The sequence below is a fragment of the Rhizoctonia solani genome, chromosome 12 (assembly GCF_016906535.1).
Source record: "Rhizoctonia solani chromosome 12, complete sequence".
Classification (NCBI taxonomy): Eukaryota; Fungi; Basidiomycota; class Agaricomycetes; order Cantharellales; family Ceratobasidiaceae; genus Rhizoctonia; species Rhizoctonia solani.
Window position 1 is genome coordinate 377,307 of NC_057381.1, and position 18,891 is coordinate 396,197.

Here is an 18,891-nt window from a genome sequence, read left to right on the forward strand (position 1 = left end):
AGTGGAAGCAACGCTTAAGGCGTTGTAGTGCTACTTAGTGATCTGGCTGTAAGGCCTTGTACAAGTGGGGATGCAACAAGAGGTAATCAACCTGGGTGTTACCATGGTCGGTTGGCCTCCTTATATATTCTACAGAGTGACTAATTACAAATACATCATATCCAATATATAATCCAATAAGAACCCCGCTCCGCAGTCGGCCTTACTCATGCATACGTGTCACTGACGTGTCATAGTGATGTCATTGGTGGAGGTGGCTACGTGTGCTGAGGTAAGCGCGGGAGGGGACGTGGCTTTGGCGCTTAGCGTATGATATAGGTGCCAAAGTCACATGATCGAAGATGTTGTTTGTTAGGTTTTGTTTAAATTCGAGAAAATGGGAATAAATTCCCTGGTATCAAGTGTGTCTACAACACTATGACACGTCAGTGACATGTATGCATGAGTAAGGCCGACTGTGGATTGGGGTTCTTATTTGATACAGTATTGCATATAATTGTATTTGTAATTAGGTAGCTCTGTAATATATAAGGAGGCCAACTGACCATGGTAACACCCAGGTCAATTACCTCTTGTTGCATCCCTAATTTGTACAAGGCCTTAGGCCAGCAACTACTAAGTCACCACCTGTACTTGTTGCCTTAAGCAACTTCTCCATTGTAGACACATAGCTTGCCATTGTCACTAGGACTTTGGTCATTGTACTTAGATAGTTAGTTGTTGTAGGTAGCCTCCCCACCGCCTTAAGCAGTCTACTGTTGTACACCACTGTAAGGTGGGTACTCGCTAGTGAAGATGGGCGCTTAAGGCCGTACTACTACAAGCACACGTATGTATCTATCTTATCTAAGGCTATACTACTGGCGCTTAAGGCGCTCTAGTGCTATCTACTGCTGACAGAGGGGCTGGAGGCCTGGGAGGTGTGGTAGGTGAAGGTAGGGGATAACGTCAGCTGAACTTCTGGGGGCCGGTTACTTAACTGGCTGGAGCCTCCTCAATGAATATGAGATGAGGTAAAATCAACTTGGTGTCTCCAAGCAATTTCCCTGCTGTATATATAAACAAAGCACACTATCTACATGGTCTGTGCGCGTGAGAGAAAGAAGTAGCTAAGACAAATAAGAAGCATGCTGCGGGCTGCGCAGAAGCGTGGATTTCTCCTAAGCGCCCTTGGCACAGCATCTCGGCGCGGCATCTCTGCATAATAAGCGCCGAGATCACGTGATCGAAAAACAAAAGATATCAAGTCCGTAAAAAATACTAAAAATATCAGAAAAAACGTGCGAGTCCGATGGTATATGTTAGGAGGTTATGACATTGCCCCCCCCTTAAAGGCTCTTGGCGGAGTCACAAGCCTTTTTCAGTTGTGACCTGTTAAAGCGTTGGATTTCCTCTTGACTGTGTTCCAAGAGTTCTTCTGGTTCCCATGAATTGTCTTCTGGTCCGTATCCTTTCCATTTGATCAGGTAGAACCATTTTCCTTTTTGCCTTTTGGAGTCAATGATCTGTTCCACTTCATATTCTTCTTCCCCTTCAATTGTTTCTGGAGGGGGACGTTCCGGGAAGGGTTGGCTGGGAGATTCGTAAACCTTGGATAACAGCCCTACGTAGAATACGTCATGGATCTTTAGGGTTTCTGGAAGTTTCAGGCGGTACGCGTGGCTGGATATTTTCTCTAAGACTTCAAAAGGACCTAATCTCTTGGGGTCCAATTTGTTAGAGTTGGTTCTTAGTTCCACGTTTTTTCCATCCAGCCATACTTTTTTGCCAATTGCGTATTCTGGAATTATTCCCTTGTTCCCTGCCATCCTTTCCTTTGTAAGTCTCAGAGCGGATTCTGCCTCTTTCCATTCTTGAGCTAGGGTGTCTGCTACGTGGTCGGCTTCTGGGACATTTGCCGGCACATTGGATGGACTCATGACGGGACTTCTTCCATAGACAAGTTCAAAGGGGGTTTTGCCAGTAGCCGAGTGTCTAGCGTTGTTGTACGCATATTCTGCTAATGGTAACCAGGTAGCCCAGTCTGAATGGTCTGCCGCAACGTAGGATCTAAGATAGAACTCAATGAATTGGTTCACTCTTTCTGTTTGTCCGTCCAATTCCAGGTGGTAGGCTGAGGAGAAGGCCGGGTTGACCCCAAGGCGTTGGTACAGTGCTCTTAGGAATTTTCCTGTGAACGTTGTTCTGCGGTCTGAGACTGTCTTGACCGGTAGTCCGTGTAACTTCCAAACATGGGTGATGAACAGGTCTGCTAGGCCCTTGGCTGTGACCTTCTTTGTGGTTGGGATGAAGTGACCAAACTTAGAGAAGGAGTCGATTACGACTAGAATTGCATTGTACCCACTAGACTTGGGGAATCCCGTGATGAAGTCATAGGATATTGTGTGGAAAGGGAACGGGGGGACTTCTAAGGGCTTTAGGGAAATAACGGGGGCGTGCGCGCGGCGGTTGGCTTGGCAGATAGGACAGCACTCTACCCATTCCTTAGCGGATGACTTCATTCCTGGCCACCAGTAGTTGCGGTTCAGGAGCTCTAGGGTTCTTTGTTGCCCAGGGTGTCCCGCCAGGGGGGAGTCGTGGAATTCTTTAAGCAATCGTTCCTTGATGAGCTCCGAGTCTGGAACTACCAATTTTCCGCAATACCATAGGAGATCTTCCTCCCAATCATAGTCCCGGTAGGCTTTTCAAATGGATGGAGGTGCATTGTCCGCATCCTCTGTCAGGAATTGGATGATGGGTTCCAGGGATGGATCATCCTTCAGTTTCTCTTGGATTTCTGTAACAATCTCAAGTTCCGCTTCTGACGTGTTGGCAAAGACCTCTGATGGTAACATGATTTCTGGCTCCTGAGGTGAATCAATATAGTCTGAGCGTCTGGACAATGCATCTGGTTTCCCCGACTGTTTACCTGGTTGGTAGTGGATTTCAAAGTTGAAGTCACTCAGGAAGATGCGCCATCTGGCATGCCTCCGGTTAAAAGTCCTAGCCTGCATCCAATATTCCAGGTTCCTGTGGTCTGTGAAGACCTGGATTGGCTTGTCTGTCGCTTCCAGGAAAATACGCCATTCTTCCAGGGCTTTGATGATTGCTAGAAGCTCCTTATTGTGGGTGTCATAGTTGGCTTCAGCACCGGAAAAGGACTTGGACATATATGCAACTGGATGAAGGCGGTTATCCTCTGCTCGTTGGCTTAGGATAGCTCCCATGGCTACCCCTGATGCGTCTGTTTCTAGGTAGTAGGGAAGGCTGGGGTTGGAATGGATTAGGACGGGTGACTGGGTGACAAGGGACTTTAGCTCCTGGAAAGCAGCTTCCTCCAGGTTACCCCATAACCAAGGGGTTTCCTTTTTGGTGAGATTATGCAGGGGGCGTGCAATGGAGCTAAAATTGGGAATGAATTGGCGGAGGTAGTTGGCAAATCCTAGGAAGGCCTGGACCTGTTTGACACTTTTGGGACTGGGCCATGTCATGCCTAGGATAGCCGGGGTGTTGCCTATGGGGCAAACAAGGAAAGGGATGTGGTGTGAATGGCCATTGGCCAAGACCGCGAGTTGAACCTGGTGCCAAATGCGACCAGTCTGGGATATAGTACCATCTAACATTCTCACAACTCGTGGATTTTTGAGTTGGGTTTTTGGGATTTTATATTTTTCCACAATCAAGGGGGAGATAAAGTTTGATGTGGCTCCTGAATCGATGAGGGTTCGGAGGTGTTCCGTCGGGAAATTGTGCAGTTCAAGATTGATAAATAAGAGAGGCTTTTTATTCGAGTCCATAGCCAGAGATACAATTTCACAATCCAATACATGCACATCTATTTTAGGGGCCAGGGGCTTGACGGTAGTCCTTGGCCTTAGTCTTTTCCCGACCCTTCTTCCTCTGCAACCTTAGCTACCTCCTTGATGGTAGCTTTCCAGCCATTGGGGCATTGTTTGATCCCGTGGCCCTTCTGACCACACTTGACGCAAAGTCCTGATGCGCGGCAACAATCCCGTTCCTCCGGAGTGACATAATTGGGGTCCTTGGACAGGCGGACCCTGGTGGTGGTAGTGGAGGTGGCCACGGTGGCCGGGGACTTGGCTGGTGCCTTTTTAGGGCAATTCTCCTCATTTTTGCGGCGGATGTTGTGTTACAATCCCCTAACATATACCACTAGATTCCTACGATTTTTCTGATATTTTTAGTATTTTTTACGGACCTGATATCTTTCGTTTTTCGATCACGTGATCTCGGCGCCTATTATGCCGAGATGCCGCGCCGAGATGCCGTGCCAAGGGCGCTTAGGAATAATCCACGCTTCTGCGCAGCCCGCAGCACGCTTCTCTTTTCACATGTAGGCTTCTATTCACACACGCACAGACCACATGTAGTTAGCAGTTTTGTCTATATATACAGCAGGAAAATCGCTTGGAGATCCCAAGTCAATTTTACCTTGCCTCTTACACATTAGAGAAGGTAGCCAGCCAGCTAAGTAGCCAGCCCCTAGTAGTATCAGTAGCACTCACCCCCTTACTTAACCTACCACACCTCCAGGCCTCAGGCCCCATTGCCACCAGTAGATAGAAGTAGAGCGCCTTAAGCGCTATTAGTATAGCCTTAGATAGTTGACTTACATAAGCCAGTGTAGTAGTACGGCCTCAAGCGCCCGCTCCCATTAGCGTGTACCCACCTTACAGTGGTGTACAACATTGTAAAATCGACTTGCTGTAGGCTTTTGATCAACAACAAGAGGACTCCCAGTACTAGCACAAGGGAAATAACCGTGATCGGGGCCACCTTGCGGAGCATAATAATCAAAAGCTCCCCACCCCCACGTAGTACCGACTTGCTATAAGGCTGACGAGCTCTGATCGCCCGCATACCCCAAGTTTTGCCTGAACTCAGTAGTCAGCAACCCTAGACCGCTGAAATACCCGCTTGCTGAAAACCCGCTCATATCACGACCGCCAGGTCTGTTGATTTGTTGTAGGGACAGTCCAACGCTAGGTACTAGACGCAAGGGTTTAGCGTTAGTATACTACAGAAAAACCGCTCATAAGTCCTGTCACAGGCACCTTCCCCCACACCGTTTCCACAATTCCCTCTACTTGCTCTGGAGCCCCACACCCATACTCCCGTCCTCCCAGTCAATCCAGTCAACGTTCCGTGGCAACCCGCTCCCAACCACCCTCTCGCGGCCCATCACCCCCTCCGCAACACCTGCCCAGAATGGAACCGGAGCCAACCCTTGCCTCTCTCCTCAAGGCTATCAACACCCTCACCAGCCAGGTCGGGTCCTTACAGGCCCAAATCCACTCTCAAGGCCAACAGCTCTCTGAGCTCAAAGCCATATGTAAGGAGACCAACAACCTTGTTGGCAACAAAGACCAGGGCGGAACCCAAGCCAAGCCTGGCCCATTGACTGGGCCTGTCACCCCTCCTACCCACTCAGGAGGGGAAGCCCACACTCCAGGCACGGTTAGGCCTGGCCTCAAGGCCCCCTTCCGCCCTTCAAGAGGGACAGGTTTTGACTCAGAAGAGGAGGAAGAACTTGGGCAAGCCCCCAAAAAGGAGCCTTGCAACACGCCTAAACGGAGCCTTAGCTCCCTCACCCCCTTCGACTCAGGGTCCAGCGTAAAGCGGCCCAAAATGGAGCTCCCAGATCCATACAAAGGAGACTCCAGGGGGCGGAAGGCAACCCAGTGGCTAGATTGTATGCTACTATGGGTTGCACTTCATCAAGACCAATTCAATGAAGAAGAACAGATGGTTGTGTGGATATTATACCACATGACGGACAAGGCAGCCAACTGGGCTCTCCCTATCATAGGGACCATCATCAAGGGCAAGGGAAACCCCCTACCACCATCACGGCCTTAACGGCCAAATTCAAAGAGGCGTTTGCCAACCCCAACGCTAAACGGGCAGCCGCCAGAAAGATCGCCGCACTGACTCAGACAACCACCACGTCTGAGTATGTTACCAAGTTCCTCAATCTTATGGCAGAACTTGATTGGAACACTGAGGCGTATATTGCCCAGTTTGTGCGCGGTCTTCACTGGAAGGTGAAGGAACTCCTGTCCACCAAGGACAATATCCCAGACGACAACCTTGAGGCTATATTTGCTGCCTCAGTCAAGATTGACAACATTTGTTGGGAGAACGAGGAGAACCAACCCAAGAAGCTTCCTGCCAAGTCCCCGGTCACCGCGACCACCTCCACTTCCACCACCACCACTAGGGTTCGTTTATCCAAGGACCCCAACTACGTCACACCGGAGGAACGAGACCGCCGCTGCGCAACAGGGCTATGCGTTAAATGCGGACAAAAAGGGCATGGAATCAAACAGTGCCCCAACGGCTGGAAAGCCACAATCAAGGAGGTTGTCAAGGTGGCAGAAGAAGAGGGTTCGGGAAAAGATTGAAGTCAAGGACTGCTGCCAAGCCCCCGACTAACAAGGACAATATAGATAGATTCAAATTTGTAAATCTAGGACTGGATTCTAATAAAAAACCACTGCTCTTCATTGATCTATATGTCCAGAACTTCCTGGCAGAACCTTTGAAAACCCTGATAGACTCAGGAGCCACGTCGAACTTCATTTCCCCCTCAATTGTGGAAAAATACAAAATCCCAAAAACCCAACTCAAAAATCCACGAGTTGTGAGAATGTTAGATGGTACTATTTCCCAGACTGGTCGCATTTGGCACCAGGTTCAAATCGCGGTCTCGGCCAATGGCCATCCCCACACTATCCCTTTTCTTGTCTGCCCTATTGGCAATACCTCGGCAATCCTTGGCATGACTTGGCTTGTAACTGAATCCCCTCTCATTGATTGGCATCAAGGACTTATCACATTCCCCAAACAAGTTCAAATTGCCTCTGAGGAAGAAGCAGACCCAGACCCTTTGGCGGAACTCCCCCCTCAGTACCACAAGTTTGCTAGAGTGTTTGGCAAAGAGGAGTTCAAAGTCCTCCCTCCACATAGGGAGTACGATATATCAATTGACCTCACTCCAGATGCCAAACTTACACCAGGTCCAATCTACGGCATGACCAATGCAGAGTCTAAGGCACTGAAGCAACATATTGATGAAGAACTAGCCACGGGCAAAATTTGCCCCAGTACTTTGTCAGCAGGCGCCCTGGTGATGTTTGTAAAGAAGGCAGATGGTTCCCTACGACTGGTCGTGGACTACCGAAAGTTAAATGATGTCACCCAGAAAAATGTCTACCCGCTCCCTAGACAGGATGATCTGATGGCCAAGCTCAGGAACGCAAAACTGTTTACCAAACGAGATCTTCGTTGGGGTTATAATAACGTCAGGATTAAGGAAGGAGATGAGTGGAAGACGGCCTTCAGGACCAAGTATGGGCTATTCGAGTACCTGGTCATGCCCTTTGGTCTCACCAACGCCCCGGCCGCCTTCCAACATTTCATGAATGACTTGTTCAGAGACCTCATTGACGTCACAGTGGTGATTTACTTGGATGACATCCTCATCTTTTCCGAAGACCCCAAGAAGCATCCAGAACACGTTAGGGAAGTCCTATTGAGACTAATGAAAAACCAGTTGTTCTGCAAGCTCTCTAAGTGTCACTTCCACGTCACCACAGTTGATTACCTTGGCATTGTCATATCCCCTGCAGGCTTCTCCATGGACCAAAAGAAGATCAAGGCTGTTACATCATGGCCCCAACCTAAAACAGTCAAGCAGGTCCAGGCCTTCCTAGGATTCGTGAACTACCTTTGCCAATTCATCCCCAACTTCAGTTCCGTGGCTCGCCCCCTCCACAATCTCACAAAAAAGGAAATCCCATGGTCTTGGGAGACCCAAGAGGAAGAAGCCTTTCAGGAATTAAAGTCCCTAGTCACCCGTTCCCCGGTCCTAATCCACTCGAACCCAGATCTCCCCTATTACCTAGAAACGGACGCATCAGGCGTAGCCATGGGCGCCATCCTGAGCCAACAAGGGGAAGATAACCGCCTTCATCCAATTGCCTACATGTCCAAGTCATTCTCAGGAGCAGAAGCCAATTATGACACCCACGATAAGGAGCTCCTGGCAATAATTAAGGCATTGGAAGAATGGAGAATATTCCTGGAAGCGACAGACAAGCCAATCCAGGTCTTCACAGACCACAGGAACCTGGAATACTGGATGCAGGCCAGGACTTTCAACCAAAGACACGCCAGATGGCGCATATTCCTGAGCAATTTCAATTTTGAGATCCATTATCGACCAGGAAAGCAATTGGGGAAACCAGACGCCCTATCCAGGAGAGCAGACTATGTCGAAACCACCCAGGAACCAGAAGTTATGCTACCGGCTGAGGTCTTTGCCAACACATCAGAAGAGGAGCTAGAAATAGTCACGGAAATCCGCTCCAAACTTAGAGAGGATCCTTCCCTGGAACCCATTATCCAATTCCTCACTGAAGACGTGGACAATGCTCCCCCCTCAATTCGTAAGGCCTATAGAGATTATGATTGGGAAGAAGACCTCCTCTGGTACCAAGGAAAACTAGTTGTCCCAGACGCAGAAAACCTGAAGGAGCGTCTTCTGAAGGAATACCATGACTCACCGCTAGCGGGACACCCAGGGCAACAACGAACCTTGGAATTGCTCAGCAGGAACTACTGGTGGCCAGGAATGAAGTTGTCTGCAAAAGAATGGGTAGAATGTTGCCCGGTATGCCAAGCCAACCAAAGGGCCCACGCCCCAGTCATTGCTCTTAAACCCTTGGAAGTTCCCCCGTTCCCATTCCACACCATCTTGTACAACTTCATCACTGGTTTTCCCAAGTCACAGGGCCACGACGCTATCTTAGTGGTAATTGATTCATTTTCCAAGTTTGGGCACTTCATCCCCACTTCCAAGAAAGTTACTGCCAAAGGCCTTGCAGATCTGTTCATCACCCATGTGTGGAAACTTCACGGATTACCGGTCAAGACAGTCTCAGACCGAGGGACAACGTTCACAGGAAAATTCCTAAGGGCACTGTATCAACGCCTAGGAGTCAAACCCGCCTTCTCGTCAGCGTATCACCCAGAATTGGATGGACAAACAGAAAGAGTGAACCAGTTCATTGAGTTCTATCTCAGGTCCTATGTTGCTGCAGATCACTCAGATTGGGCCACATGGCTGCCATTAGCAGAATACGCTTACAACAACGCTAAGCATACCGCTACAGGAAAAACCCCCTTTGAGCTGGTTTACGGAAGGAACCCAGTCATGAATCCATCTAACGTTCCTGCCAACGTCCCAGAAGCCGACCAAGTAGCCAACACCCTAGCACGAGAATGGCAAGAAGCGGAGTCATCACTCAGAATGACCAAGGAACGCATGGCAGGCACAAAAGGAGTGGTACCAGAATACTCTGTGGGCAAAAAAGTCTGGCTGGACGGAAAAAACGTGGAACTTAGAACAAACTCCAACAAGCTAGATCCCAAGCGGCTAGGACCGTTCAAAGTCACTGAAAAAATCTCCAGTCACGCGTACCGCCTCAAGCTACCGGAAACTCTGAAAATTCATGACGTGTTCTACGTAGGACTACTATCTAAAACACACAAATCCCCAAGTCAGCCATTTCCGGACCGGCCCCCTCCTGAAACAATAGAAGGGGAAGAGGAGTACAAGGTTGAGCAAATTATTGACTCTAAGCGACAACAAGGAAAATGGTTTTATCTAATAAAATGGAAAGGGTATGGCCCAGAGGACAATTCCTGGGAACCAGAAGAACTATTGGAACACAGCCAGGAAGAGATCAAGCAATTCAACCAAGCTAGACTTAGAAAGGCTTGTGACGCCGCCAAGAGCCTTTAAGGGGGGGGCAATGTTACAATCCCCTAACATATACCACTAGATTCCTACGATTTTTCTGATATTTTTAGTATTTTTTACGGACCTGATATCTTTCGTTTTTCGATCACGTGATCTCGGCGCCTATTATGCCGAGATGCCGCGCCGAGATGCCGTGCCAAGGGCGCTTAGGAATAATCCACGCTTCTGCGCAGCCCGCAGCACGCTTCTCTTTTCACATGTAGGCTTCTATTCACACACGCACAGACCACATGTAGTTAGCAGTTTTGTCTATATATACAGCAGGAAAATCGCTTGGAGATCCCAAGTCGATTTTACCTTGCCTCTTACACATTAGAGAAGGTAGCCAGCCAGCTAAGTAGCCGGCCCCTAGTAGTATCAGTAGCACTCACCCCCTTACTTAACCTACCACACCTCCAGGCCTCAGGCCCCATTGCCACCAGTAGATAGAAGTAGAGCGCCTTAAGCGCTATTAGTATAGCCTTAGATAGTTGACTTACATAAGCCAGTGTAGTAGTACGGCCTCAAGCGCCCGCTCCCATTAGCGTGTACCCACCTTACAGTGGTGTACAACATGTTGTCAATTTTGATAGAGGCCGCAAAAATTGCCTCAAGTTCATTGGGGACACTATCCTTGGTTGATAGCAGTTCCTTGACTTTCCAGTGGAGGCCTTGCGTGAACTGCGCAATATAGGCCTCTTTGTTCCAGTCTAATTCCGCTATGAGGTTGCGGAACTCCGTGACATACTCGGAGGTTGTGGTAGTTTGGGAGAGAGCCGCAATTTTTCTGGCAGCAGCCCTCTTGGCATTGGGGTCGTCAAAGGCCTCCTTGAATTTGGCCGTTAAGGCCAGGATGGTGGTTGGGGGGTTGCCCTCACCCTTGATAATAGTCCCAATGAGGGGGAGTGCCCAGTCGGCTGCCTTGTCTGTCATGTGGTATAGTATCCACACAACCATCTGCTCTTCTTCATTGAATTGGTCTTGATGAAGCGCAACCCAAAGTAGCATGCAATCTAGCCACTGGGTTGCCTTTCTTCCCCTGGAATGCCCCTTGTATGGGTCAGGGAGATCCATCTTGGGCCGCTTGACGCTGGACCCTGAATCGAAGGGAGTAAGTGAGCTTAGGCTCCTAGGCGTTCCCCAAGGCTCTTTCTTTGGGGCTCTCTTGGGTTCCTCTTCCTCTTCTGAGTCATAACCCGTTCCTCTAGAGGGGCGGAACGGGGCCTTGAGTCCAGGCCTAACCGTGCCTGGAGTGTGGACTTCCCCTCCTGTATGTGTAGGAGGGGTAATAGGCCCAGTCGATGGGCCAGGCTGGGTTTGGGGGACTCCTTGATCTTTATCCCCAAGGAGGTCCGCTGTTTCCTTGCATATGGCTCTAAGCTTGGTGATTTGCTGGCTTTGGGCACGGATTTGGTCCTGCAGGGACCCGACTGTGGCTGTGAGGGCTGTGATAGCCTCAAGGAGAGCGGCAGGGGACGGCTCTGGTTCCATCCTGGGCAAGTCTTGCGGAGCGGGAGATGTGCTGCGAGAGGCCGGTTGGGAGTGGGATGGAATGGAATGTTGAGAGGAGCAAGAGGAAGGCTGAGAGTAGGGGTGTGGGACTCCAGAGCAGGTGGATGGAATGATGGAGACGGTGTGGGGGTGACGGTGCCTATATCAGGACTTATGAGCGGTTTTTCTGTAGTATACTGGCGCTAAACCCTTGCGTCTAGTACCTAGCGTTGGACTGTCCCTACAACAAATCAGCAGACCTGGCAGTTGTGATATGGGCGGGTTTTCAGCAAGCGGGTATTTCAGCGGTCTAGGGTCGCTGACTACTGAGTTCCGGCAAAACTCGGGGTATGCGGGGGATTAGAGCCCGTCTGCCTTATAGCAATTTGGTACTACCAGGGACCAACGTCTGTTTGATTATTAAAGACAAAAGGCAAGTCCAATCTGGTGTTTTCCCTTGTGCTAGTACAGGGGGTCTTCTCCTTGTTGATCAAGCCTACTAGAAGTTGATTTTACAATGTTGTACACCACTGTAAGGTGGGTACTCGCTAGTGAAGATGGGCGCTTAAGGCCGTACTACTACAAGCACACGTATGTATCTATCTTATCTAAGGCTATACTACTGGCGCTTAAGGCGCTCTAGTGCTATCTACTGCTGACAGAGGGGCCGGAGGCCTGGGAGGTGTGGTAGGTGAAGGTAGGGGATAACGTCAGCTGAACTTCTGGGGGCCGGTTACTTAACTGGCTGGAGCCTCCTCAATGAATATGAGATGAGGTAAAATCAACTTGGTGTCTCCAAGCAATTTCCCTGCTGTATATATAAACAAAGCACACTATCTACATGGTCTGTGCGCGTGAGAGAAAGAAGTAGCTAAGACAAATAAGAAGCATGCTGCGGGCTGCGCAGAAGCGTGGATTTCTCCTAAGCGCCCTTGGCACAGCATCTCGGCGCGGCATCTCGGCATAATAAGCGCCGAGATCACGTGATCGAAAAACAAAAGATATCAAGTCCGTAAAAAATACTAAAAATATCAGAAAGAACGTGCGAGTCCGATGGTATATGTTAGGAGGTTATGACATCTACTCAGTCCATACAGCCACAAGCGCCTGCTACCTAGACAACCCTTAAGGACGTCTAGGACAGAAAGAATTACTATATACAAGATGTATATGGGAATAACTCAGAACTATTATTAAGAATCAGAATATATGCACAGAATATATGCACAATATAGGCTAGGTTATCAGGAATAACAACTCCTAACAAATAGTCTAGCAACTATCAAGTGCAGGTGGTTGGTTATGTATAGTACCTTTAGACTAATGTTACTTAAGCCTAAGTGTTATAACCTCCTTACTGATACCATTAGATTCCTACGTTTTTTCTATTATTTTTAGTATTTTTTACGAACTTGATATCTCCTGTTTTTCAATCACGTGATCTCGGCGCTTATTATGCCGAGATGCCGCGCCAAGATGCCGTGCCAAGGGCGCTTAGAAGAAATCCACGCTTCTGCGCAGCCCGCAGCACGCTTCCCTTTTCACATGGACTCTTCTTTTCTCACACGCACCAACCATGTAGATAGTATGCGTTTGTCTATATATACAGCAGGGAAATTGCTTGGAGACCCCAAGTCAATTTCACCTCGTCTCATACTCATTGAGGAGGACGCCCAGCCAGCTAAGTAGCCGGCCCCCATAAGTCGTCAGTAGTCAGACCCCTTACTTAACCTACCACACCTCCCAGGCCTAAGGCCCCTTTGCAGTAGTTTAGATAAGTAGACCGCCTTAAGCGGTATTAGGATAGCCTAGTATAGTAGTAGATTACCTTGTTGCTTGTAGTAGTACGGCCTTAAGCGCCCGCTCCACCAGCGTGTACCCACCTTACAGTGGTGTACGACACTAAGTGACTAAGGGTATGTATACTTAAGGTCTCTGGGATAGTACCTTAGGTAAGGAGGGTTACCTGACTAATGTACAAGATTTGTGGGATTTGCCTAAATAAGTATAGGACTTATATATGCTTAAGTAAGACTTAAGACTTATGGGGTTTACCTAAAATATATCTAGGATTTATGAGATATTGTAGATAAAGCTATCTACAATATAAGGGGTATGGTGGATTGAAACACTATCACTCAATCACAACAATCCTTACCGTATTGTTGCACTATACTCAATGTTGAACTCAACAACTGTGACAGTCAAGGGGCACAGGGTTGCAGTAAGTACACTAATAGGTTACCCTGTGTCTGTTGGGACTGGCCTATGGTCTTAGTGCACCAAATAACCTCCTATGCTATTTACAGTGAGTCAATCACTAAAGTAAATGCGCAGATAAGCTGTTAAAGGCTTGTGTGTATATGTCAATATATAAGAGTAAAAGTAGGATAAAAGTAGGATGCATTAGAAGCGTCTTCACAGGGTCCTTTTATACCCTGAGAAGGCGCACAAACAAGTATATACATGATTGATACCAAGAGGGGGTACAGGAGGTACATGTGGCAACTGAAACACTTGAGGGAGCCAATACTTTGGTACATAGTAAACAAACAACAGATCCTAATATTTGCCCCAAGGCAATGTTTGCCCCAAGGCAGTATTTACCTGTGTGGGTCCTTAGATGTCCTAAGGCTAAGTGTTTCATCCTTGGAGTAAACAGTCCCAAAGGTAGGATACTGCTGCTTTGGGTACTTACAGTAAATGGGGCATAACTCTGCCAAATGTTGTCCGTTTTGGGAGTTTGACCCAGCGTTCTGGAGCGCACAAACATGCGCACCTAAGCACAAGCAGTTCGGCAGTGTGAGGTGCCCGGGTGATGGTGAAAAGGCGCATTTAGTGCATCGGCGCTTAAGAGCTGATTAAGCGCTGGAGCACTTGCCTATGCAACAGGGGGGACCCTGAATATTTCTGTGTGTAGCCACAAGATAGAATCTCGAATAATAACTACTACAAACAAGAGAAATATTACTTGTTACTGTTTATCTACTCAGCTGAATTTATATATATTTAAATGAGTGAGAAAACATCATATATGCAAAAGGCATTGCATATTAAAGGTATTCCTGAGCTTTGTAGGTTTTGTAAAGGTCACTATTGGATAGAGGGACCTTGAAAACCTTAGTTCGCATCTTTATCTCATTTATTTACTGTAAGGTTACTAGTGTAATAAATAAAATAAGTACAGATTTAATGAAGGAATGTCATATCCATAACAAGCGCCAAGGTCATGTGATTGAAAATGTAGTCCGTTTTCCTTTGTTTAAAATCGAGAAAATGGGAATAAATTCCCTGGTATTGAGTGTGTCTACAACACTGCCCCCCCTCTAAGGGCCTTGGCAGCGCCAAGGACCTTCTTCTTCATTTCTTCCTTGTACTTTTTTAAAATTTTCCCCGCATTTTTCAGGTTTTCCCAGGGTTCCCATGTGTTTTCTTTGGAGCCATAACCCTTCCATTTGACTTGGAAGAACCATTTTCTGTTTTGTTCCTTGGCATCAGTGATTCCCTCTACTTTGTACTCTTCTTCCCCATCCACAGTAACAGGTGGAGGGCGGTTCTTGAAGTTGCATTTTTTGTCCCTTCTGACTTTTGACAGTGGGCCTACGTAAAAGATGTTGTGGATTCTCATTGTTGGCAGGAGTTCTAAGCAGTACGCTTGAGTGGAGTTTTTCTCAATTACTTTGAATGGGCCTAGGCATTGTTTGGTTAGCTTAGGACTCAGGGTCTTTAGCTTCATGTTTTTGGCGTCCAGCCAGGCTTCTTCTCCAATTTCAAAACTAAGTGGTTCTCCTGTCTCTCCAGCCATCATGCGTGTCTTTGATTGCCGGAGCGCTGCTTCTATTTCCTGCCATTGAGCTTCCATTTGTGTTGCCAATTTGTCTGCCTCTGGTACGTTGGTAGGAACATTGCTAGGCGTGATGGCTGGTTCCCATCCATAGAGTGCTCTAAACAGAGTTTTGCTTGTGGTGCTGTGGACTGCATTGTTATAGGTAAATTCCGCCATTGGTAACCATTTTACCCAGTCCTTCTGGTTGATTCCTGAATAGGCCTGTAGGAAGTGCTCAATTGTAGGATTCACGCGTTCTGTTTGTCCATCACTTTGCAGGTGATAGGCTGAGGAGAAGTGGGGGTCTATCCCTAGGCGTTGGTACAAGGCCTTCAGGAATTTATTGTTGAAGACCCTTCCTCAATCCAAGACCGTTTTTTCAGGCATGCCGTATTGTTTCCATACATGGCGTAAGAATAGGTCTGCCAGTTCTGGGGCCTTCAGTTTTTTGGAACATTCCACTAAGATGACGTATTTTGTGAAGCTGTCCACAATGACCAGGATGGAATCATTATCCCTATCTTTGGGTAGGTCCACAATCATGTCATAAGACATGTGTTGCCAGGGACGTGTTGGTAATTCCAGGGGCTGTGGGGGAATGGATGCATACTTGGGTTTTCTGATCTGCTGGCATATTTTGCATGAATCTACATGCCAGTACGTTTCTGCGCGGATACCTGGCTAGTAGTAATTGCGTGAGACCAGTTCCAAGGTTTGTTGCCTGCCTGGGTGACCTGCCAATGGGCTATTGTGGAAAATACAGAAGAGATCCGTCCTTAGGGTGCCAACGTCTGGGACCACAATCTGTCCTTGGTAAAAAAGTAAGCCCCCCTCCATCTGGTAATCCTTGAACACCCGTTTGATTGATGGTGGTGCTTTTGACTCATTCTGGAGGAACTGTAGGATTTCCTCCAGGGACTTGTCTTGGTCTAGAGCAGCCTCAATTTGACATTGGAGTTCCTTTTTGGGCATAACTAGGGCTACGTTGGCAAATACGGGGTTTGGTAGCATGGATTGTGGTTTGGGTGGGATATTGGCGTGATCCAACCGGCATGATAGGGCGTCAGGCTTTCCTGATTGCTTCCCTGGACAATATACAATTTGGAAGTTGTATCCTGCTAACAATAGGTGCCATCTAGCGTGCCAACGGTTGAAGGTCCAGGATTCTTTCCAATATTCAAGATTCCTGTGGTCCGTGAACACGGTGATTGGATGTTCTGTTCCTTCCAAGAATATGCGCCAGTACTCAAACAACCTGATTATTGCCAAGAGCTCCTTGTCATGGGTGTTGTAATTCTGTTTGGCACCTTTGAATGATTTGGATAGAAAGCCAAGGGGGTGTAAATGTCCGTCTTCTTGTCTTTGACTGAGTATGGACCCTAATGCAGCGCCGGATGCATCTGTTTCAAGAAAGTAGGGCTTGGTAGGGTCCGCATGGCAGAGTACTGGTGCGTTGGTTATGGCGTCCTTAAGGTTCTGGAATGCTTCCTGCTCTTTGGGTCCCCAATTCCAAGCTGTATCCTTCTTGACCAGATTGTGTAGCAGTCTGGCCATGTGACTAAAGTTGGCAACAAACCGGCAAAGGAAGTTGGCAAACCCTAGGAAGGACTGAACCTCTTTGATCTTGGTAGGTACTGGCCATTCCTGAACTGCTTGGATTTTGAGCTTATCCAAGCTGAACCCTTTGTCCAAGACAATAATCCCCAGGTATTCCACTGATGTGACGTGGAAGGTGCATTTTGATGCCTTGCAAAACAGTTGATTCTCCATCAAACGCTGTAGGACTTCATGTACATGCTGTGTGTGGGTTGCGTCATCTTTTGAATAGATTAGTATATCATCCAGGTAGATGATGACGCATACATCCAGCAAGTCTTTGAACAGCTCATTCATGAAGTGTTGGAACGCAGCAGGAGTGTTGGTTAGGCTGAAGGTCATGACAAGAGATTTGTACAAGCCGTATTTGGTACGGCAGGCAGTCTTCCATTTGTCACCCTCCTTGATGCGGACATTGTTGTACCCCCATCTTAGGTCCAGTTTGGTAAAGACCTTGGCGCCATGGAGCTGTGCCATGAGGTCATCAGGACGGGGTAGCGGGTATATGTTCTTCTTAGTCTGGTTACTCAAGCAATGGTAGTCAACAACCAATTGGCAAGAGCCATCCTTTTTGGGTACAAACATGACAGGAGAACTGATGGGCAATTTGCTGGGATGGATCTTCCCAGCCTTGAGTTTGTCCCTGAGCCAATCCTTAAGTGTAGCAGATTTGGCGTCAGTCATGCTGTACAGAGGGGAGTTGAGGGGGCCTTCTTCCATAAGTTTGATCCCAATGTCATAATGTCAATGTGGGGGAAGCTTATTGAATTCTTCTTCCCCAAATACCTTGGCATATTGATGGTATTTGGGGGGTACTCCTTCAAGCGGGTCTTTGTCAGCTTCCTCTTCTTTGGCAATGGACACATGTTCTGGGGGCGTGTGGGGGAAGGAGAGGGTACGCAAGTTCCAATTGATTTCCGGGTTGTGGCTATCCAACCATTTCAACCCCAAGATGGCGGCATGAGACCCTGTGTTGCAGATTAGGAAGGTCTCTGTCATATGTTTGCCATCAAAGGAGAAGGTAAGATTTGCCTTCTTCCAGATTTTTCCAGCCTGGGGGCTCAACCCATCAAGCATAGTGACGGTGTGGGGTGAAGGGAGATCTATGAGTGGGAGGCAGAGTGATTCCGCGGTACAGGGGTGCATGAAGGATGAGGTGGCGCCTGAGTCAATCAGGACTTCTAAGTGTTCCGCTTTCTTTTCTGGTGTGATTGAGATTGTGAAGAGGGGCAACATTCTATTCAAGCTACTAGATATATTACAAATTTTGACACAGCCAGAGTCCTTGGGGTCCTTGCGTGCGGCAGCAGGTACCCTTACTCTTTTCCCAATTGGTACTCAGAGTCTTTGCCTATTTTGGCGGTTTCTTTGGCTTTCCCCTTGTCTTTGACAGGGGTAGCCTTCCAGCCCATGCGGCATTCCGCAAACTTATGGCCCATTTTGCTGCATTTGATGCAGGCGCCTGCGGCGCAGCAGCAATTTCTTTCCTTTTCCAACACAAAGTTGGGGTTGTTGGAGAGCTTCTTGGGACTGGTGCTTGACTGGCCGGTACTCATCCCCCTTGCAGGGTTGGATTGCTTGCTAGATTTATTGTCCCTTGGTGGGTGACTAGCGCGTTCTTTGCGGAGAGCATTATCAATGACAAGTGCTGCATTTTGCAGCTCCAGAAGGGTACAAGGGCAGTGCTTGCGGGTGGCAATTTGTCAGCTGACCTCCCAGTGGAGGCCATGGGCAAACTGGCCTCTGAGGGCCGCGTTGTTCCAGTCCAGTTCCATGGCTAAGGTTCTGAACTTTGTAATGTAGTCTGCGCATGTGCTGGACTGGGTTAGGGTGGTTATCTTCCATTTGGCAGCCCTTGTGGCATCAGGGTTGCTGAAGGCTGCCAAGAACTCCAGTTTGAAACCTTCAACTGTTTGGATGATGGCTTGGTGTGACCCAAGCTGGTCAAGGTGAGGATGGGCCCAGGCCCCGGCAGAGTCCTTCATGTTCATCAGGAGGAAGGATAGTACCTCCTGATTGGTGGGGAACATCCACAAGTTAAGGCTGGTCCAGGCCAGCATCCTGGTTAGCCACTGTTTGGCCTTGCTCCCTATTTTGCCTGTGTAGGCGTCAGGGTGGTCAACCTTGACCAGAGCGGGGTAGGCGGTGACTGGAGCTGGAGGGAGAGGGGCAG

The 18,891-nt window shown here is 48.2% G+C and overlaps 8 protein-coding genes across 8 annotated transcripts; 1 reads left to right on the top strand and 7 right to left on the bottom strand.

The window, feature by feature from the left end:
- Positions 1-1,328: 1,328 nt before the first annotated feature.
- Positions 1,329-2,646, bottom strand: RhiXN_11349 (Retrotransposable element Tf2 protein; the record flags this gene model as incomplete). The annotated part of the gene is made up of 2 exons (XM_043331164.1): positions 1,329-2,600; positions 2,644-2,646. The coding sequence occupies 2 exons, from the start codon at positions 2,644-2,646 to the stop codon at positions 1,329-1,331; spliced, it is 1,275 nt and encodes a 424-aa protein (XP_043184674.1).
- Positions 2,647-2,684: 38 nt separating this feature from the next.
- Positions 2,685-3,776, bottom strand: RhiXN_11350 (Retrotransposable element Tf2 protein; the record flags this gene model as incomplete). The annotated part of the gene is made up of 1 exon (XM_043331165.1): positions 2,685-3,776. The coding sequence occupies one exon, from the start codon at positions 3,774-3,776 to the stop codon at positions 2,685-2,687; it is 1,092 nt and encodes a 363-aa protein (XP_043184675.1).
- Positions 3,777-3,853: 77 nt separating this feature from the next.
- On the bottom strand, positions 3,854-4,146 carry RhiXN_11351 (uncharacterized protein; the record flags this gene model as incomplete). The annotated part of the gene is made up of 2 exons (XM_043331166.1): positions 3,854-4,080; positions 4,134-4,146. The coding sequence occupies 2 exons, from the start codon at positions 4,144-4,146 to the stop codon at positions 3,854-3,856; spliced, it is 240 nt and encodes a 79-aa protein (XP_043184676.1).
- A 1,062-nt stretch (positions 4,147-5,208) lies between these two features.
- On the top strand, positions 5,209-9,808 carry RhiXN_11352 (Retrotransposable element Tf2 protein; the record flags this gene model as incomplete). The annotated part of the gene is made up of 3 exons (XM_043331167.1): positions 5,209-5,753; positions 5,810-6,387; positions 6,450-9,808. The coding sequence occupies 3 exons, from the start codon at positions 5,209-5,211 to the stop codon at positions 9,806-9,808; spliced, it is 4,482 nt and encodes a 1,493-aa protein (XP_043184677.1).
- A 480-nt stretch (positions 9,809-10,288) lies between these two features.
- RhiXN_11353 (Retrotransposon-derived protein PEG10) lies at positions 10,289-11,296 on the bottom strand (the record flags this gene model as incomplete). The annotated part of the gene is made up of 1 exon (XM_043331168.1): positions 10,289-11,296. The coding sequence occupies one exon, from the start codon at positions 11,294-11,296 to the stop codon at positions 10,289-10,291; it is 1,008 nt and encodes a 335-aa protein (XP_043184678.1).
- A 3,307-nt stretch (positions 11,297-14,603) lies between these two features.
- Positions 14,604-17,438, bottom strand: RhiXN_11354 (Retrotransposable element Tf2 protein; the record flags this gene model as incomplete). The annotated part of the gene is made up of 3 exons (XM_043331169.1): positions 14,604-15,452; positions 15,528-15,799; positions 15,857-17,438. The coding sequence occupies 3 exons, from the start codon at positions 17,436-17,438 to the stop codon at positions 14,604-14,606; spliced, it is 2,703 nt and encodes a 900-aa protein (XP_043184679.1).
- Positions 17,439-17,462: 24 nt separating this feature from the next.
- Positions 17,463-17,954, bottom strand: RhiXN_11355 (Retrotransposable element Tf2 protein; the record flags this gene model as incomplete). Its single annotated transcript, XM_043331170.1, has 1 exon — positions 17,463-17,954. One exon carries the CDS (start codon positions 17,952-17,954, stop codon positions 17,463-17,465), a length of 492 nt encoding a protein of 163 aa, XP_043184680.1.
- Positions 17,955-18,034: 80 nt separating this feature from the next.
- On the bottom strand, positions 18,035-18,778 carry RhiXN_11356 (Retrotransposon-derived protein PEG10; the record flags this gene model as incomplete). Its single annotated transcript, XM_043331171.1, has 2 exons — positions 18,035-18,379; positions 18,431-18,778. 2 exons carry the CDS (start codon positions 18,776-18,778, stop codon positions 18,035-18,037), a joined length of 693 nt encoding a protein of 230 aa, XP_043184681.1.
- Between the last annotated feature and the right edge of the window lie 113 nt (positions 18,779-18,891).